This window comes from Neolamprologus multifasciatus, chromosome 12, assembly GCF_963576455.1.
Source record: "Neolamprologus multifasciatus chromosome 12, fNeoMul1.2, whole genome shotgun sequence".
Classification (NCBI taxonomy): Eukaryota; Metazoa; Chordata; class Actinopteri; order Cichliformes; family Cichlidae; genus Neolamprologus; species Neolamprologus multifasciatus.
In genome coordinates, this window is record NC_140450.1 from 10,805,536 (window position 1) to 10,823,690 (window position 18,155).

The following is an 18,155-nucleotide window of genomic DNA, read 5'->3' on the forward strand; positions in this document are numbered from 1 at the left end:
TTGTTGGTTTCTCTCTGTGAGATGTGTATTGTATGTTATCCTCCCTTCACTGCGGTCTCATTTTTCAAATTGGAAGAGCGTGCACAAGCGACAGTCAAGTACTACAGCCTGACAGAGGAGCGCGACTGTTAAACCCACCCAGCGTAAAGCAGTTTGTCAAAAGAAATCACTGAACTTTGCCGACAACAGAAATCTTGGTTACTGCTGTTTGTGCCATTGTGATTAAATCAATGGCATTTGGAAGGTATGGCATTCCTTTGGTCATTATTGAGCACTAACTAACACACACACACACACACACACACACACACACACACACACACACACACACACACACACACACACACACACACACACACACACACACACACACACACACACACAGTGGAGCCCAGGTTGTCTGTAGATATGTTTAACATCTCCACTAATTACTTTGCAGGATGTTTGGGTGGGCATGGTTGAAGTTCTTTCCACTGAGAAGTACTGTATGGCTGTCAAGTGTGCTTCTCCTTTTGACTCGGTAACAGCGAATGCCATCATGTGATTGGAGTGCATAGTCCAAAGCCTTGTGTTATGAACGGTAGTTACATATCGGTGTGTCACACCGTGTCTGAATATCTAATCTGAATAGTGTAGTCTGAGTATCTCATGGAGTATCTTATGTACATGCAGACAAGTATATTGCTGTGTACCCTCCTGTGCAGCCATACACAAGTACTACTAATCATGTGACTAGTGTTAGGTGAGTTTATGGAGACATTATTCTTTCAGAGAAAGTGGAAATGAGTTTGAATGCTTTTGTAAATGTGCAACTTAGGATATATTTTCTAGCTCTGTATCTTAACCTCTTAGAGCTGCATTCAGATTTTTTTATATGTCATACACACACGAGTCACACTTAGGAATTTTTTCAAATCAAAGAAGAAAAAAAGAAACAAAAAACAATGATTGACCAGGCTGGATTTCTCCACAAGTAGAGAAAAGTAATGGACTTGGTTGCTTAACACTAAAATTGTCACTTTTGATGATGTTTTTGTTTTTTTACAGTATGTTTTCTTTTTCTTTTGAATTTGATATAATCCCTTTCAGCATTGGCTTGTGACTGCAGACTCCCATCGGGGTGAAATACAAACTATCAATCAGCCACAGCAACAGCTGCATCTGACAAGTCGCTGTCCGACACACTAATGCCTTCCAACTGTCTGAAGACCCCTCCCCGTCTGCTGTTTATCACATACCTCTGCCCCACTTCATCCAAACCAACACTACCCCTCCACTCCAGCTCCGCTCCCTGTTTCCATTACTGCTCGATGGGGCTTCTTTGGCCTAGATGAGCCAGTTCAGTGCGGCTGCCCTCAGGTGGACTCCACACCTCTTAAAATGAGTCATGTTCATTGTGCCACAGGTGTGTGGTTGTCCCGAAGATGTGCTTATGAATAATGTTCACACCTCCTCCTTCCTGCGTACTCTGTATTGTTTGTTGTTATTTTGATCAGTATTTTTGTCAGGTTTGTAGAGATTTAACCACTTTTTGTACCTGATGTGAGAATGATGCATTTGTTCGCTTGAAAGCAAAATAAATCTGTTGACTAGGGATCACACCAGTGTTGGCCTTTTCATGTCATTTCATTACCCAAACCTTTAAAAATGCAGTATTTACATTGTTGTTGTTATTATCTCATCTTGCATTTGTCTCAAAAAAGGCAATTTACGTTTTAAAAGGAAAATTACTGTCACAGTTCTTGTTGGCATTTTAATCACTTTTGCTTCTTAAACTGTGGAAGTAAAATATCTGATACATTTGTCCTCTGAATGCTATCGAGGGGCATAATGCAGTTATTCACAGAATAATTGCAGAACTGCGGAGCTGAAGGGGTTTTGTGCATAAATTTGGTCAAAATGGGTATGAATGGGAAAATATTTGAATAATGGATTATTTGCATTTCATGTTTTAGCACAAAATATTTAAAGAATTTAAAGTTTGCATGTTTTCTTCACAGTACCTCTGGTTTGTGATTTAGCGTGACCCGTGGAAACCTGAGCTGCTGGAAGATAATCAGGAAAATGCAGATGACACAGGAGTTTGAGCCAGAGGTTTAAAAAAGAGAGAGAGTCAAAGTGGAGCAGCTGAAGAAAGTTCTGAGTGGAAAGTTAACAGAGTGAGACAGGAGTGCCTGATAAATATACTCTACTCTGTGCTACCTCTGCCTCCCCCTTTCTTCTCCTTTTGCCCTTCTTCCCTCTCTTTCAAATTAACCGTGTGGCTTTAATACAATGTGTGTCATGCAGGTTGCCCTGGCGACTCTTTGATCCTGTTTTCCAGTCTCTGCCTCTGGGGCAGACGTGCTTCTCTTCAGTCTGCTGCACACCAGCTCTGGAAGCTCCTGCAGCCCTGAGACAAACCATGGGCTGCTGCGCTCGTCTCGCTCCCCCTTTTTTCTTCCTGTCGCTCTCACTTTCTATTTTAAGTCCTTTTTTCTCCCTCTCCTTATCTTTTTTCTTTCTTTTTTTTCTCTTTTCTTTGCTCAGATTTTTTCCATCTCTCTGTCTCACTCTTGATCGCTCTGCTTCCCTTTGGTCACACCAAAGTAGCCCTCCCTCAGCGTGGGCATGCCGAGTGCCCAGGGGAAGGGAAGAGGCCAGGACCTCAGAGGAGCAGCCCTCCCGGGAGAAAGAAGAGAGGCGAGGGACCTCTCACGCTTCCACTTCTCCCCACTCTGTCTCCATGTCTGTAAAGGTGATTTAATTCCCCCGAAGAAGACGCAGACGGTCTTCTCCTCGCTAAACCTTCACCTGCTCTGCTCATTTAATGCCTGGTGTCTGGCTCAGGGAGTGTCTCGTCCTTGTTGGCAGCAGAACCTCAGTACGAAGCTGCAAAGTTAAACTACCGGCGTCTGTCAAGACTTTTCTAGTCGGTTTTCGTTCACAGTACATTACCTAGCAACAATAACCGAAACTGGATGTTTACTGTGATAAGACAGTACATTCAAGTCTCTGCAGGCACAATTTATAATTTACTAAAATTAATCTTGATTAATGGCAGACAGGAAGGGAGGAAGATGCAAAGAGATCTACAAATCAATGGCAAGCCTAATTGTTGGCAGCAATATAAAGTGAAGGTGAGATATGTAACAAAAGGATAAAACAAGGAAAATTGCCCTCTAGAGAACGACTGTGGCTGACGCTGCACAGAAGCACGCTGAACTTACGCAACACAGTTCAAAGCTGCCAACCACGAGCAATTATCCGCCATGCGAGGCTGCAGCCTTCATGATAGTTTATCATTTGTCTTTTTGGTTTTGATTTTCTGACATCAAGAGTGCTGCATTCACGTCATTATCTGGCCTTTTTTTCTTCTTCTCACATTTACAACTTAGTTACAGTTTGTTGTGTGTACACACACACACACTTCAGTTAACAGGAAATCTTCCATCAGGTGCTGTTCAAACACGGCCGGTGTTCATTTGAACATTTTAGGGTACTCCAGGATATTTCATATTGTTGGAAGCAGAAGCTATGTGGGTTTATAAAACAATGTCATGTTTGCAGCGTTTCATCTTTTTTAGCAAAACTGTGATGTGAAGTGACGACAAAGCTGCCTGGGTGTGTTTTCTCTCATACTTTCTCTCCCACAGTAATTAAACAGGTCAAAGAGCTTGTTTAAAAAAACAAAAACATTATGGAATATATGCTGTTTGTATTTCATGTTACTTCTGTTGCATAAAAGCAAAGAGTAGAATAAGCACACTCTGCTCAGAAGTCCTGAAATGGGTGTCAGAAACAATAGATATTAACAAAAGTACACGTGCAGTTGGCTCACATGTTAAATGACAGCATTCATTTAACATGTCAGCATTCAACAGCTGCAGCATTTTTGCCAACTGGTTAAAATGGTTATAATTTAAGCAGTTACTGAATATTCTACTATAAAATATCATTTTATAAGAATATTAACTGGATTATGTTCATATTTTGGCAACTACTGCTTAATGTATAAAGATAGAAATTCATGTCATACAGCACAAGTATAAACAAATGCTATCACACACCACAAAATGAACCCTGTGAGCTTTGTGAAATGCAAATGTATGACCCGACCGGGAACCTAACTTTCGTTTACAGGACAAACAAAAGCTGGCATGTTTTTTTAAACTCTGAAAAGAATGCCTCTTTCTCTCCGGCTTCTCCCGTCCAGCGTGTGTGGCAGCGTTTCTCCTGATAAGATCCAGCCAGGAGGTGGAACAGATGTTGCCCTGACATCCATCTGGGCCCTGTACCCCGACTCTGCCTCCCACAGCCGATGCTCTGTGCGGGCCGCTTACCATTCTCGGCCCTTCGTTGTGAGGGGGAAAGAAAAAAGCTCTCTGCCAAGCATAGAAATCACTTTCGCTCACATTTTATCCGAGAGAGATACCAGTCTGTAATCAAAGCGGGACCTTTGGGTCTATTCGGGGTGTTTCCTCTTTGTTTCAGCACTCTCCTGCCTTCAACACTCTCACACCCCTTTGAACAACAAACACAAATGACGGAAACGCATCGAAATGATGTAAGCTGGTGACGAAATGTACCCTGGACTAAATAATGGTTTCCAGATCTGTGATTTGATTGAGGCGAGTCCAGAAATTTGCAGCACCGTGACATTTTCACTGGTGTCACGGCACCAAAAGCGATAGATTTGTTTACCCTGAAGGTGTCAATCTCATATGTTTAATTTAACCTGATGATTAATGGAAAAGCGGTTGCAGATGAACCACAGTTATGGTGCAAATTTCAAAATCATGTTGTTTAGAGTTTCCACATACGTCAAAATAGGTGGGTCATTTGACAAATAATACATATTAATTAAGCCTTTCTCTTTGAAATTGCTTTTAGGTTAAAAGACAATACCAAAAAAAAAATAATCCTAGAGTCTCTTGTTAGAGAATATGGGAGTCTTAACCAGAATTGCTTTTAATGAAAAATTTAGAAGTTTCTTAGTAATTCACTCATTTTTAGTCAGCCAGATTTCTGTGTTTCTAGATTTCTCAGAGCTTCCCTCCACTAGACGCTGAAATGTGACTGTAGAGAAATCCCTCCTGTTGCGCACGTTGATCCTGAAGGGTTTGTGGTCGAGCCATAAGACTAATGAACAGCTCAAACCTGATAGAATCTTAACGAGTTACACCCCTGCCAAGCAGTGAGTGCACTCACGCTTTGCAGCGACATGCCGGGATCGTTATGCCTTATGAGTCATCAGAGTGTTTGCTTTTTTACTTTAAACTTTAATTTGACAGTCTTATATATTTTTTTAAAAACACACACACAAGAAAAACATGAACATTAGAGAATATTAAATTAGTCTAAATGTCTACATGTAATTTGATCATGTCAGTTAATCAAGTGGAAATTGAGGCCCTTGGGAACCAAATCAGACAGCTGCCACAGTCATTTCTTTCCAGTTAATCCTATTGGAACAAGGAAGTCTTTATTCACATTAGTTTAGGATGACTGGCAGTCAGACTTCCTCATTATCTCTTTATTTTTTTGTTTTTCTGCAATGTGGAAATGCAAAAAAAAAAAAAAATTGTCTGCAGCAGGAGCAGGTTAGTAAAGCTTCCCAAGTCTCAAGACCTATAAATCCTAAAAACTAAAGCTCAGGTCAGTGTGAGTGAATTCACACAGTTTCACACAGGACGATAAATGTGCAAAACTGTAGTCTTTGTTTAAATTTGTTCCTTTATGGTCCTGCGTTAGAGTACAAAATACTGCTTACTGTCTTACTTTTATACTTTTTCAGGAATATTGAGGTAAATTTAGGTATGTACCTCAATACAAAATGATCTCCACTAAGTATCTAAAGTTTGTTAGGCAGGAGAAAACCCCCTGTTTTGTATTATGCATGCATTGGGTATTTTGAAACCAAATTTGAGGTTTTGTAAAGGAAACATAAGGTAGTACATTATTTACCTCAGGAGTGCAGAAGTTTGTGTAAAATCCTTCAAAGTTAAAATTAAGAAAGTGCTTTAGAAAATATTTGTTAGGACTACCTTCATGATGTTATTTTTTACCATTTGTGAGTTTTAGATGAGATTAATTTGTTTCTTGCAGGGATCAAACTTTAATCCTCAAACTTTGGAGGAAACCATGCTGTGCTGCTCCGGCCCTTTTGTAGCCACCTAAGCGTCCCTTGTTTTTTCTGCGTGTTTGAATGCCTCATCTGTTGGGTGACTTCCGTGGGATTGCGGCCGGCTTGTCACTGAGATTGTTTGTCCTGAGGACGAGATCTGTGTGAGTCCTGTTTCTCTTCCTCTCTCCTCGGCCCGAGTGCTGACGGAGACCCGCATCCCAGGTGGCCCACACATCAAAACGAGGGATTGCGGCTCTTGGTTTTCAGACAAACATCACTCACTTTCTTTGTTGTCTGAGGGACAGGGGGCATGGCGGTTTATCTCCAGAGGATCTCCCTTCACCCCTCCCTCACTATCGCCTTCCACCAGCCCAATGCCCCATCCCGCAGGAGCTGCTAAAAGCAAATGTCAGTCAAGGAGAAGGTGTTGCATTCCTTCTAAAGGTCAATTAGTGGTGGCCACTGAAGGATCTGTTTAGTTCTTCAGTGGACTGGAAGTTATAAATTCATTTGCCTTTTTCCCCCCGTTTTCTTTATGTGATGACACCTTTGTCACATTTCAGTCCACTGCCCTTCCCTTCCTACATACCTGCCACACACGCAGCCAGTGTAGGCTGCTGTGAGCGTCATTCATAATGCGTTGCACATGCGAGCTATTGCTCTCTCTGTAACGGGGACCCAGTAGCAGCTTGCAGTTCAGCATCTCCTGACTCATCTGTGCAGGTGATTCCCCCCTCTGTCTCTTCCCCTCCAGGCCTGTAAGGAGTGAAGTGTCTAGGGTACTTTTATGAGTATGACCTTAACATGCTCGTCTCAAGTGGTCTAGACTCAGCGCTCCGTTTACTAGAGTCCTCGTCCCACTGATGGCTATCAGAGTTTCTGCTTTTTACTAGCAACTCTCTCTTGTCATAACTCTTTGAAGACTGACAGACATGACGCTCCGACTGTGCTTTTTCGTGGACCTTGTAGAGAATTTACTATCAGAGGTGGAGAAGAACAAGGAATAACAAAAAGAAAGGGCTCTGACATGCACTGCCTCTCTCTGCAGGAGACCAGATGAACATGTGCAGAGTACAGCTGTGGTTTGGCTGCACTCTCAGAAGGTAATGTGGCTTTCATGTAGTGCAGATGCCAGCTTTAAATTACTTTCAACACATATCATGAACATCAGGAAGGATGGATCAGGGCGAAGTTGTGTTTTCTGAGACAGGTGAAATTAAATAATAGATTTACCCCCCAGTGGAGTTATTTTACCTAACACAACAATGTGACATTTACTCCATTCGCCTTGTTGGATTGTAGTTTTTACGAGCCTTGGCCTAACAAGCCGATGCAGTGAGTGTGCAGGCAACAGGTGATTAATCAGTCGCTAATATGTAGTAAATATTTAACAGTTGCCTATAAATTTGAGCCTTTTAGACATTATGGTGTGTTTGGTGTGCTGCGTGGCCCAGAGCCAAGCGCTGTAGGTGGATTAGCTCATTGAATCCAAACAGTTTACGGGGAAAGCAGCTCCAGTGACGACACTATGTGGGCAGCTTGCAGCTCTCAAAACACAAACCTTTCACGCGAAAGCGAAAAAGGAGAAAAACTGAGTCTTTCACAGGGACAATCTAGTAAACATAGTTGCTGCGTAGAGAGGGAACACCTGTGTTTTGCCAAACTTTTGGCATGGAGCAGTTTGATCACTGCCGGAGCCATATTTGGTTTCGGGCAAATTTCACGTTGCCGTTAATGCAATGACGAAACGCACCCTGACTCATGCAGGAAACTGCAAAGTCGGTCACTGATAAAATCCGAGGGAACAATAGAAACTGGAGAAAGTGCTGAGATGATTCAGCTTTGCTAGAGTAACAAGCTGTAGATACAAAGTTACATGGTGGGAATAAGATTAGAGCTGAGGCCAGAAATAGCGTTTAAGGTGTTGAGGATTAGGGTTAAATGTCAGTAAGGTCAAGTAAGAGACCAGTGTAGCCTGGCTTAGAGATATTAGCTGGAAGGAGCTCGCTGACTGATTGGTCAGCTGTCAGCTAGAGTTCTGTGCATGTGTGTAGTTAACACATATCTGTGTACTTACCTAGCTACAGCCTCTTTTTTTCACTAAGTTCATTCCCAAATAAAGACTCATGAAACCTCGAGAAAAGTTCAGTTTCTGCGTTTATTTAACATTTGATGAAAGCACAGGACTAAACAAATCCTAGGCTTAAATTCATATGTTTAGTAATGAACAGTCTTCACTTTGTTGTCAGTTTTAAAATGTTTTTTGGTCAATTTGAGAATTATTAAATGCCTCCAGTCTGTTGCTTTGGTGTCACATTGCAGTATCCCCTCTCTGTTTACTGTTTTTCTGAGAACTGAGCCTAAACATCCTCTAATAGGATAAGCCAATTCGAGGACCTCAGAAGAAGAAAGAAAAACTGCTCTCTTTACCTACCAGATGGCCCTTCAGTGTTTAACATCTGTGTAGTCATAACAAGTTTATAGTTCTCCTTCTTTTCAAGCTGTAAAATAACTTATTTTTTCCTCTTTTTTTTTTTTGATCAGAACAATCACTGTTAGATGATCTGATCCTACGCAGATTAAGTTTTAGTTAAATTGTATTTCCTGGGATTGTTTGAATTAAAAAGCTTGTCTGACAGCTAATTGGGTCAGTTATGGAGATTTTTTTTCTAACTGCTTTACTGCTAATAAATAAGTGATTTTACTCCCCCGATTAAAACCACAGATATTTTCGGAAGGTCTGTGAACTCATCTAAACATCTAAAAGGGATACTTTGTAACAAATCAGTCTCAGAGCTTAAAGTGGGGCTATCACAGTGCTTATTTGTGCATTCAGTCACATTAGACTGGAGACCATACCACTGCCCCAAAATTATTGTGACCGTGTCCGATGAACTTGCAATCTCGTTGTCTTTGAAATGGTTGCTTTGAAGATGGGGACCAGGTGTGTGACTGCCTGCAGAAGTGTTCGCCCAGTAAGTTGCCATCTTAAAAGCAACTTTGGGGCTTCAAGATGGGGAAAAAATGGCAATAAGGTGGAGTAGGTCTGCTATCAGTCAGCGTCAGTTTGGGATTTAATGGGGTCGGGCTGGCAATTTCACGCAATCTGTTTGTGATATTACGGCAATCAACAGTGGTAAATCAGCAGCAACTCACAGGTATGTTGGTGTCTACTAACACAGATTCACATGAGCTGTCCAGCCAGAACCTCACAGATTTAAAAATTTGTGACGTAGGTGTTACAGGTTGATACATTCTGCAGGCAATTTAGCTGCAAAATGATACAAGTGCTGAGCAACATTTTACATAGGATTTAAATCAGAAGGCAACCAGTTGGCAACCAGTTGAATCACTTTCCCTACTGCAAAGAGAGGCATCGAAGACAAGTTGCGCTCATCAGCGTAGAGTGACGCAGACTGATTGCAACGTGTTGCCAATCTGTCTGCATTTATGACACAGATTATTAGACAGCAGTTATTTGCAGCCCTTTACCAACCCGTCTGACAGTGATTACAGTCAGTTTGGAGTCAGGCGTCCTGGTTTTCCTTACGATCAAAAATGGTCGCCCAAAGTTTGAAGGCGTTATACACTCAACCTCTGGACGACCAGAAATTACTGGCAATAGTTTATGATGTGGCAAGTTTACCGATTGTTTTTCCAAACTGTAACAAAGTTGATGTCCTATTTTTACTCTAATGTGACTAAGCCATTAGACCAACAACAACCCAAATTTGTAATGTTCCAACTAAAGTGTAACAACAGATAGATGTGTGTTTTGGTTGGCATTTTCTTTTATTAAAAAAAAAAAGTAATTATTTTAGTGAGGCAAACTCACTATAAGTATATAAAATTGTCTGTGTTTCTATTTATAAATTTCTGCAATTAAACAGGAAGCTTACTGTAAAAGACTGTTTCTGTGCCCGAGTAGTCGTGTTTAGTGGGTTTTTTTTTTTTATTAAATAGAGCTTACAATGTAATAACCAGTCACAATCCCTGCAGCAGATGCAGTTTACCCATCAACCTAATTGAAATACTCAAATTTGACTCTCTCTCTCTCTCTTTAATGGCTGCATACATTTAAATAATGGTTTTAACAGCCGGTTCATAATTTTTTACAAATTTATCCTGATGCGGGGAAAAGAAATGAATATTGATGAGCATAAAATTATTCACTTTTGTAAAATACTTGTTAAAGTAGGTAAAAATAATTACTGTTCACATTAATGTGCATCAGCAGTAGTAATCCAATAATCTATAATAGAACTGTACGGAACTCGGAGGTGGCTTTTTTTCACTTAACAAGTCATTTTAAAAACACTGTAATAATTTACAGCCTGGCCTTATATATTATCTGTTTCAACAGCATGCTATTATTGCATTATTTAATTATTGGACTGCCATCTTTAGTGTACAGAATGTCATATTTAAACACTACAAACCAATGAAATCCATTTGATTTAATTTTATAAAATCTTGAAGGTGATTTGATCAGCTGATTAAAGCTTTCTAAAACAGTAATAACATGTCAACAACAAATCTGAATTTTATTTCTGTTGCATTCACTTGCGCAAAATCCAAAAGTAATCTGCTCAAAATTAGGAGAGTGACACTCTTGTTTTCTCTTCTGTTGCTGCCCAGCGGACAGCCCCACCCTCCAACCCCCAGCCCTCTGAATCAGCCTGGTTCACATACACAAGATTAAGTAGCAAAAGTGACATCCAAGACCAATCGGGCCACCCAAGAGAACCACAACCAGCGGAAAGGCTGTCAGAGCCCCCTTTTGCAACATTAATCTTCAAGCCTCTCCTGCACTGCCAACTCACATCTCCTTCAAACAGGACGGGGAGGTAGAAAACTGAACTTTTCCCTCCCTGAAGGTTTTCTCCTCTCCATCAATTAACTCTTTGGGGGACAATTCATCGTCACCCAGCATGTGCCCGACGACTTCAAACAGAGGCAATATGAATTGCTTTTCCAGACATTTTTAAATGTTGCACTTAATTTGGCAACGAGGAGATTAGTGTGGACGTGGGTTCAATTTATTATTCACCTAAAGGCCTGCGCAAGGACATGTGACACAAAACTTGCACCAAAAACATGCTGTAAAGTGATTTATGCCCGAGAAAGCTGTTGAGGGCTGTAGAGACATTTCTATGGTCTCTTCTACCCATTAATGGGATGTTAAACATTCACCAGTGGAATTTATCTTGAACGTCAGAGCCCCATTAGAACAGACGCAGAGGCATCGGCATGCTAACTGGCCTACTTTAACCACCTCAGCTACCTTTTGTCTTCTTTACCAATCAATAGCATCTTTGATCTCTTTCAAGGAGGATAACTCTATAGTGTGCTTGTATGTGTGTGGTGGCGGTGGTGGTAGTGGTGCGGGGTGTTATCCTGACCTTCTGTGGGGGTGGTGTCACATCCAACCTGATAGTGGTGTGAATAGGAAAACAGAAAAGATGAATACAGCAACTGATAAATAGCGGAACATGAGTGTGTTATGGTGTGGATGCCTTCAGTCCCAGGAGAGGGCCTTCCTAACCCCGGCCTTTCTTCTGCTGGAGACTTGAGAAGCGAAGGAGGAGGGGGCGGGATGTCGCGCCATCTAACAGTGTTGCTTTGAAGACAGCAACACTGAAATCAAGCAGCATGCCTCAAATATTTCCTGCTACCTTTCATTAACACTCAACACATGGCTGTGCACCTAAGGATCCAGGCTAGTGAGCTTTATACTGTTCTCGTTGTCAACGTTTGCCCTAAAAAGACCAAAACCACCAATGAATTGATCTGATTATCATGTAGTGTGTGCGCCACTGTCGCACATATAATGTTCTTCTACACTCAATTACCAGTGATGTCCAAAAAAACATCAGTGAAACATACTATCACTGCCATCTTTTTTTGTTTCGGTGCCACAGAAATCCAGCCTCTAAATCAGGAATTTCAAACTAATTTTACGTTGTGGGCCACATACAAGCTACTTTTACCTGATGTGGGCTGGATCAGTGAAACTACACGATAAATGTGTAAATTCTGGTAGTTCATCAGCCAGACTGTCCTGTAAAGAAAAGAAAAGAAAATGTACTTTTTTTCTGTGAACTTACCATGAAAAGCATAAATTTATATAGTAGATAGTGGAAAAACAGGAACTTTTTGTCATTTAATTGTTTATCTATTACTTAATTAATTTGGTGTAATATGAACAAAGGGATATTTTTAAGAGAAGGAAAACTTGTGAAAATATAGTTAAAAGTTCAAAATCTGTGCACTCCTTCAGATTTTCCAAAGCCGTCCAGGTTACAAGAGTTTTCCGGGCTGATTCTGGATACCTCTGCTCTAAGGAATAAACCCTGTATCAATGCACATCTAAAATAGTGTCAAACAAATAGGACCGTTTACTCCTGTTAGTGTAAGGTTTGCTGAAGCCATGGAGCCCAGAAGCACTGGGGAACTATACAGCCTTCCTTATCTCAGTCACCCGCTCTTATTTTTTAAAAAGATTTGCCTTCAGTGGAAACCATTGCACTTGAAGCCTAGTAACACCATCAGAATAAAGGCATTGGCTTTAAGATGTGCACTAACACACTGTAGGATTGGTCGGTGACAATATCAACGTGTCAAAGCAGAAAATTCATTTAAAATTAATTAGTGCCTCTCGTCTTATCCTTATCCAGGATTTCAGATCAGCCAGCCTCAATGCAGTCCAGATTTGGATACGATTATCTGGAGAATGCTATCTAATCCACGAGTCTTTGCATTTCCACCTGGTATTAAAATGTTTCTCCTTATCTACTTCCTTCCCACAATTTGTTCTGATATCAAGCTGCAAATTATGTAGGTGCGACTGACTGACCACACATAGTGAGTTTCAGGTAAGTGGAAACAACACAGCTTTTTCTTCCCCCCTTTACATCTCTGATAGTTGCTGCTTCTTCCTGTGGTCTCAGTCAGCCTTGTTTTAGTTGGCAAGATGAGGTGGAGTCAGGTGACCTTTCACCTTTTGAGATTGGTTTTCTGTTTTGCTTTTTTTTCCGCTCTCTCTTGTTTTTAAATGTGTTCTCACTGTACAGATTACTTTTACACCTGGTTGAAATGAGATCACAGCACCACCTCCACATGTGGTCCGGCTGATAAGTTATCCAGATACAGACTGCATGTTCATATCAGATGTAAATGAGGTAGGAAATCTCTACTGTCACTCCAGCACAGTAGATGTTAGAGGAGCCTCTGTTTAGGGGGCTAAAACTATCAAATAACTCCTTCAAATTCAAGTTTTTTTGTGAAAAATTTTTTCAGGATAATTCCCAACTGGGCTCAATCAGCTCGCTGCTTCTGGTTAAAATAAATAAATATTGATTTCAATTTTAAATGTTTCAATACCTTAAAGAAACTCTATTCAGATTTATTGTACTGGAGTGGCAGACAAAACATTATACACTCGCTGGACACTTTGTGAGGTATGTTTGCTGGTTCTGGGTTTGGACCCCCTTTTGCCTTCAGAATGGCCTCAACTCTTTGTGGCACAGATTCAACAAGCTCCTGGAATCATTACTCAGACATTTTAGTCCATATTGATACGATAACATCACGCAGTTGCTGCAGATTTGTCAGCTGAACATCCATGATGCAAATCTCCTGTTCCACCACATCCCAGAGGTGCTCTGTTAGATTGCAATCTGGTGACCGGCGAGGCTATTTGAGGACAGTGAACTCATTGTTATGTTCAAGAAACCAGTCAGAGATCGTTTAAACTTTGTGACATGGTGCATTAATCCTGTATTATTAGGAGATTTATAAAGGGTTGAACATGGTCAGCAACAATACTCGGGTAGTCTCAGTTGGTACTAGGGCACCAATACCGCCAGCCTGAACCATTGATACAAGGTGGGATGGATCCATTCCACTGTGGTCTTCTGCTGCTGTAGCCAATCTGCCTCATCTGTGTTTTGAGTTCAGAGATGCTCTTCTGTATACTGTGGTTGCAGTGGGTGGTTATTTGAGTTTCTGGTGCCTTCCAATCCCTTTTGCCCCCTCAAGAAGTCATTTTCATCCAGACTGGATATTTTCTCTTTCTCAGACCATTCTCTGTAAACCGTAGAATGGGTGTGTGTAGATCAACAGTTTCTGAAATACTCAGACCAGCCTGTCTGAAGCCAACAACCACGCCACATTTAAAGTCACTTAAATCCCCCCCCCCCCCCCCCCCCCATCTTAACCATGTTTACATACCTAAATACAGTTGCTGCCATGTGATTGGCTGATTAGATATTTGTGCTAACCTGGCACACAGGTTTGAGAGGTAAAACTATATCACAGTATCAACATACAGTAAAGTAAGAATGATGAATAATCTGTCAGGATGTTTCCAGCTTTTGCTTTTAAGACCGCGCTCACTCTGTACTTGTTCAGTTTTTCAAGGTTCTTGGCAGGCAGATCACTTCAAGCGTTTTGGAGAGCTTTCAAGTTGTCTTCATGTCTTCTGTCTCTTCATATAATCTCAAGCTGAGCGCATGATTTTTGAGATCAGTGTCGTTGTCGGCGCCAGACCATCTGCCGCAGGACTCACTGTTCTCCTTGTCGCTGAAGATAAGTTTTTATGACTCTGTAATTGGGCTTGTTGTCACGAAATACAATTAATTTGGGAACCTCCTTGATAGTTTTGCTTGACTGATGACAACCTAAATATCTAAAACGTTTGGATAGTATTGTATATGATGACATAGTACAGTTTCTGGAAACTCTATTAGGAACTTTTTCTTCGCTGAAATAACCCGACGGGAATGTGCGTTTCTGGCCAATCAAAACAAAATGAAATACCTATGATACGAAATAAATCACAAAAAAACAGAAAGCTATAAATCAGCCCCACTCATTGTTCTTTATTGTTGCCCATAAAGAACTCATACGCAGAGATAAGAAGAGATAGGTAGTTGGAAAAAGTGCTGTGCTTATGTGCAGTTCTGTTGCAGTATCAGTTCTTATAAATCTTAGCCTTTAAAGGGTGATTTAGGTGAACTGACACAAAGTCAGAAAGCTCCGTTTATTTTCTTTCATAGGAATCAATCTATGAAAGAAAATAAACGTAGCCTCTTACACAAACCTATTAAAAGACAAGCCTGCCAAGCTGTTTTGATTGTCTTAGCATGTAATAAGATAATTAGTGCACGAGTCTGTAGTGTACGCAATGATGTAAGAATAACAAACAGCACACTTTAGGTTCTGTTTCACTGTAACTTGCTGTGAGCTCTTGTTTGCATAACCAAAAGTCATCATTATTCTGTGCCTTTCAAAACAAGCTCCGGTCCACACAGTGTTTGTGATGAAAACACACAACAAAGACACACACACACACACGAGGAAGCTGGTCTTTGGCTGCAGACGAGGCGGCTTGCGTGCCTCGCTGCCTTGGTTGGGGAATTCACAGCAGAGGGCGACCACAGACAGGAGTGATCATCAGGTCACTGAGGGCCAGAAAGCAGCGTGTGTGTGTGTGTGTTTGTATCATTTAGAGAAGCTCGGCAAATAACATCTTGGCAAACGTTCAAACTACAACTTTCACGTCCAGCTGTTGAGTAGAAGCAGGATACTTGGGCTCAATGATGATCTTTATGCTTTCCAACAGGGTGCGGATGGATGGATTTATTTCTCTTAAGTTTTATGATAACAGCCTGTAGTCTCCTCAAACAGTAAATAAAACAATTCAATCAAGATTTCATAGATTGAACACTATTTGTAGAATTATAACTTCTACAGAAGTGTCCAAACTGCTTACATTTAGCTGTCAGTGCAGTTAAATTTGAATGCAGGATTGAAGTGTGTCTCAGACTGCAGCAGCTGCTCGGTGTACGTTCCAGCTGGTGATTATTACAATTATTACTTAACCCATAATACAATAAAACATTATGACACTGTTAGTGACTGAAAACACTACAAAACACTAATAATGAGCAGGTGCTTCCCTGGTGCACATCCAGCTCTACGAGCCAGATATGCAGTGTGTGTGCTGTAGTGTAAATACACTAATTTGAGTACAGTGAACTCAACAGTGAGCTGCATACACCAGCAGAAAGGAATGGAAAGGGTCAACAACCGTACCAGGTAGGATGTGAGGATTAAACGATGCTTAGTTGGTACTATATAGTTGGTAAGAGATCCAAGGTGTGCCAAGTAAATACCCCACATACAATTACACCAGGAGCAGCAGCCTGAACTGTTTCGCTACAAGGAAAGAATGTTGCAGAAGAGATGACGTTCTTCCAATTTCGGCGAGCCTGTGTCAGTTGTAGCTTCAGTTTCTTGTCTCTTGGTGTTGTCTTCTGCTGCTGTAGCCCATCTGATACATTCAGAGATGCTCTTCTGCATACTTTGGCTGGTTATTCGTGGTTAACTTGTTGTTGCTTTCTTATCTGCTCAAAGCCATTCTCCTCAGACCTCGCTTTGCTAGGAGTTTCTGCAATCTGATTAGATATTTGGGTTAATGAGCAGCTAAGGGGATATGCTCACTCACAATGCTATATTGAGTGTATATACTGTCGCTGTGAACCTAAAAGCTCAGGCAGCATTAAATCTGTGTCCAAGAGTTTTACAATGGCTTGCTTTGTGGTTGATATCTGTGCTCCAGTTTTGTTGAGTGAAATCCATGCTCTTTATTTGTACAACAAGTGTCACTAAAAGCTTTTTAAGATGTTTGCTATTAGCTGCTTCCCAATCATGCCACCCTCCTGGCCAAATATGGTCCGCTCTGGCTCCAAAAAACCTACAATGGTTCTGGCCTTGTGGCTTTTAAGGTGACTTCATGGGGAATTAGTCCATCTTTCATACAAAGTCTGTGTCTGATTTTTAATGCTGTGAGCACCACAAACATAATGACTTCCATCTTTATTCACCAGTGTGACAGCAGAGCAAGATTAATGCGTAATTAGAAACTAGGAAACAAGGTTACAAGGAGTAACACCATTTTGTGTCTCCTAAGGCCTGAAAGCTCACGTTTACAGACGGACTGATGAGAGTCGTTGCATCGCTGATGTTTGCGTTGCAGCGACGGTCTCGAACAATGCCACTGTGCTGCCATTCTCATTTCACCTAATTTTTTTGTGCTTATAGGCAAAGACTGTAGGAATGCTTTCAACTTTTATGGTACAAAGTTGTGCCAAGAACGTTTTCCCCCGCTGCGTCTCTGAGGGGATTTCAAAGGGGAAAAGCAACACATGCTGTCATTCATGCCCTGCTGTTCAGATGGACCATTACGCTCATATCAGATCGGCACTTTTGATGTGCCTAGTGACAGAACAAAATAAATAGCGAGCACAAGGCTGTGAAAGATTTGCAATGCAGTGCGGTAATTAATGAAGGTCTATACCAATTAGGCGCCCATGATTGGTGTGTGAATATCAGTGCAGTCACGCAGGTTTGGGAGACTCGGCGCAAAGTAACACCACTGTTTACTGAACACAAAGAGCAAATACAAGCGCTGGCAACTAGCGCGCTGCCAAGTGTGAATAGCTGGAATTTTAGGGAATTTATGACTAAAGTTCTGAAATTGAAACTCCACAGTGAGACCAGCATACTTTTATTGGCTTGTTGTGTTATTTGGCTTTCAGGCAAATAGCATTTCAAGGCCATTAAAACTAGAAGAGTTTGTGTGATTCATGTAAAACAGATCTAATCTAAATCTTATTTTCTTTGATTTCTGATTTGTAGCTTTTTACTTGCCATTCGGAAAGAATATTCCGCAAGGTTCTAAGATGCTGTTTTTTGTTTTGGTTTTTTTTAATTAAGAGAAATTAGGCAACATTTTTTGATATTTTACAAACCTAAACTATGAGTGGAATATTTTCCAGCTTTAATTTCATGTGGATTATTGTTCCAAAACTTGTGAAATCAAAATCCAAGTTAGTGTTGCACACCTCATTAAAAAGGTGATGATAGTTAACATTTTTTTTGGGATTTGGATTGTAAAAGAAGTGACTTTGCTGCACAGATGTTGCATGGTCCTATTTAAATTTCAGTTGTGCAGCTTTCCAAACATCGAAACAATCAGGGTAAC

The 18,155-nt window shown here is 41.0% G+C and overlaps 1 protein-coding gene across 6 annotated transcripts in view; it reads left to right on the forward strand.

Annotated features, from left to right (window-relative positions):
* The window catches only part of LOC146506472 (ADP-ribosylation factor-like protein 15), a 112,888-nt gene extending 107,602 nt beyond the window's left edge, over positions 1 to 5,286 (forward strand). For 4 of the 6 annotated variants that reach the window (XM_085179214.1, XM_085179212.1, XM_085179220.1 and 1 more), the window contains one exon: positions 77 to 5,286. In XM_085179214.1, coding sequence (XP_085035340.1) covers positions 77 to 132 — 56 coding nt within the window. In that variant the 3' untranslated portion in view covers positions 133 to 5,286. The remainder of the gene's footprint in view (positions 1 to 76) is intronic. The other 2 variants (XR_014877095.1, XM_085179217.1) reach the window with 2 other exon arrangements.
* The last annotated feature ends 12,869 nt before the right edge of the window (positions 5,287 to 18,155 follow it).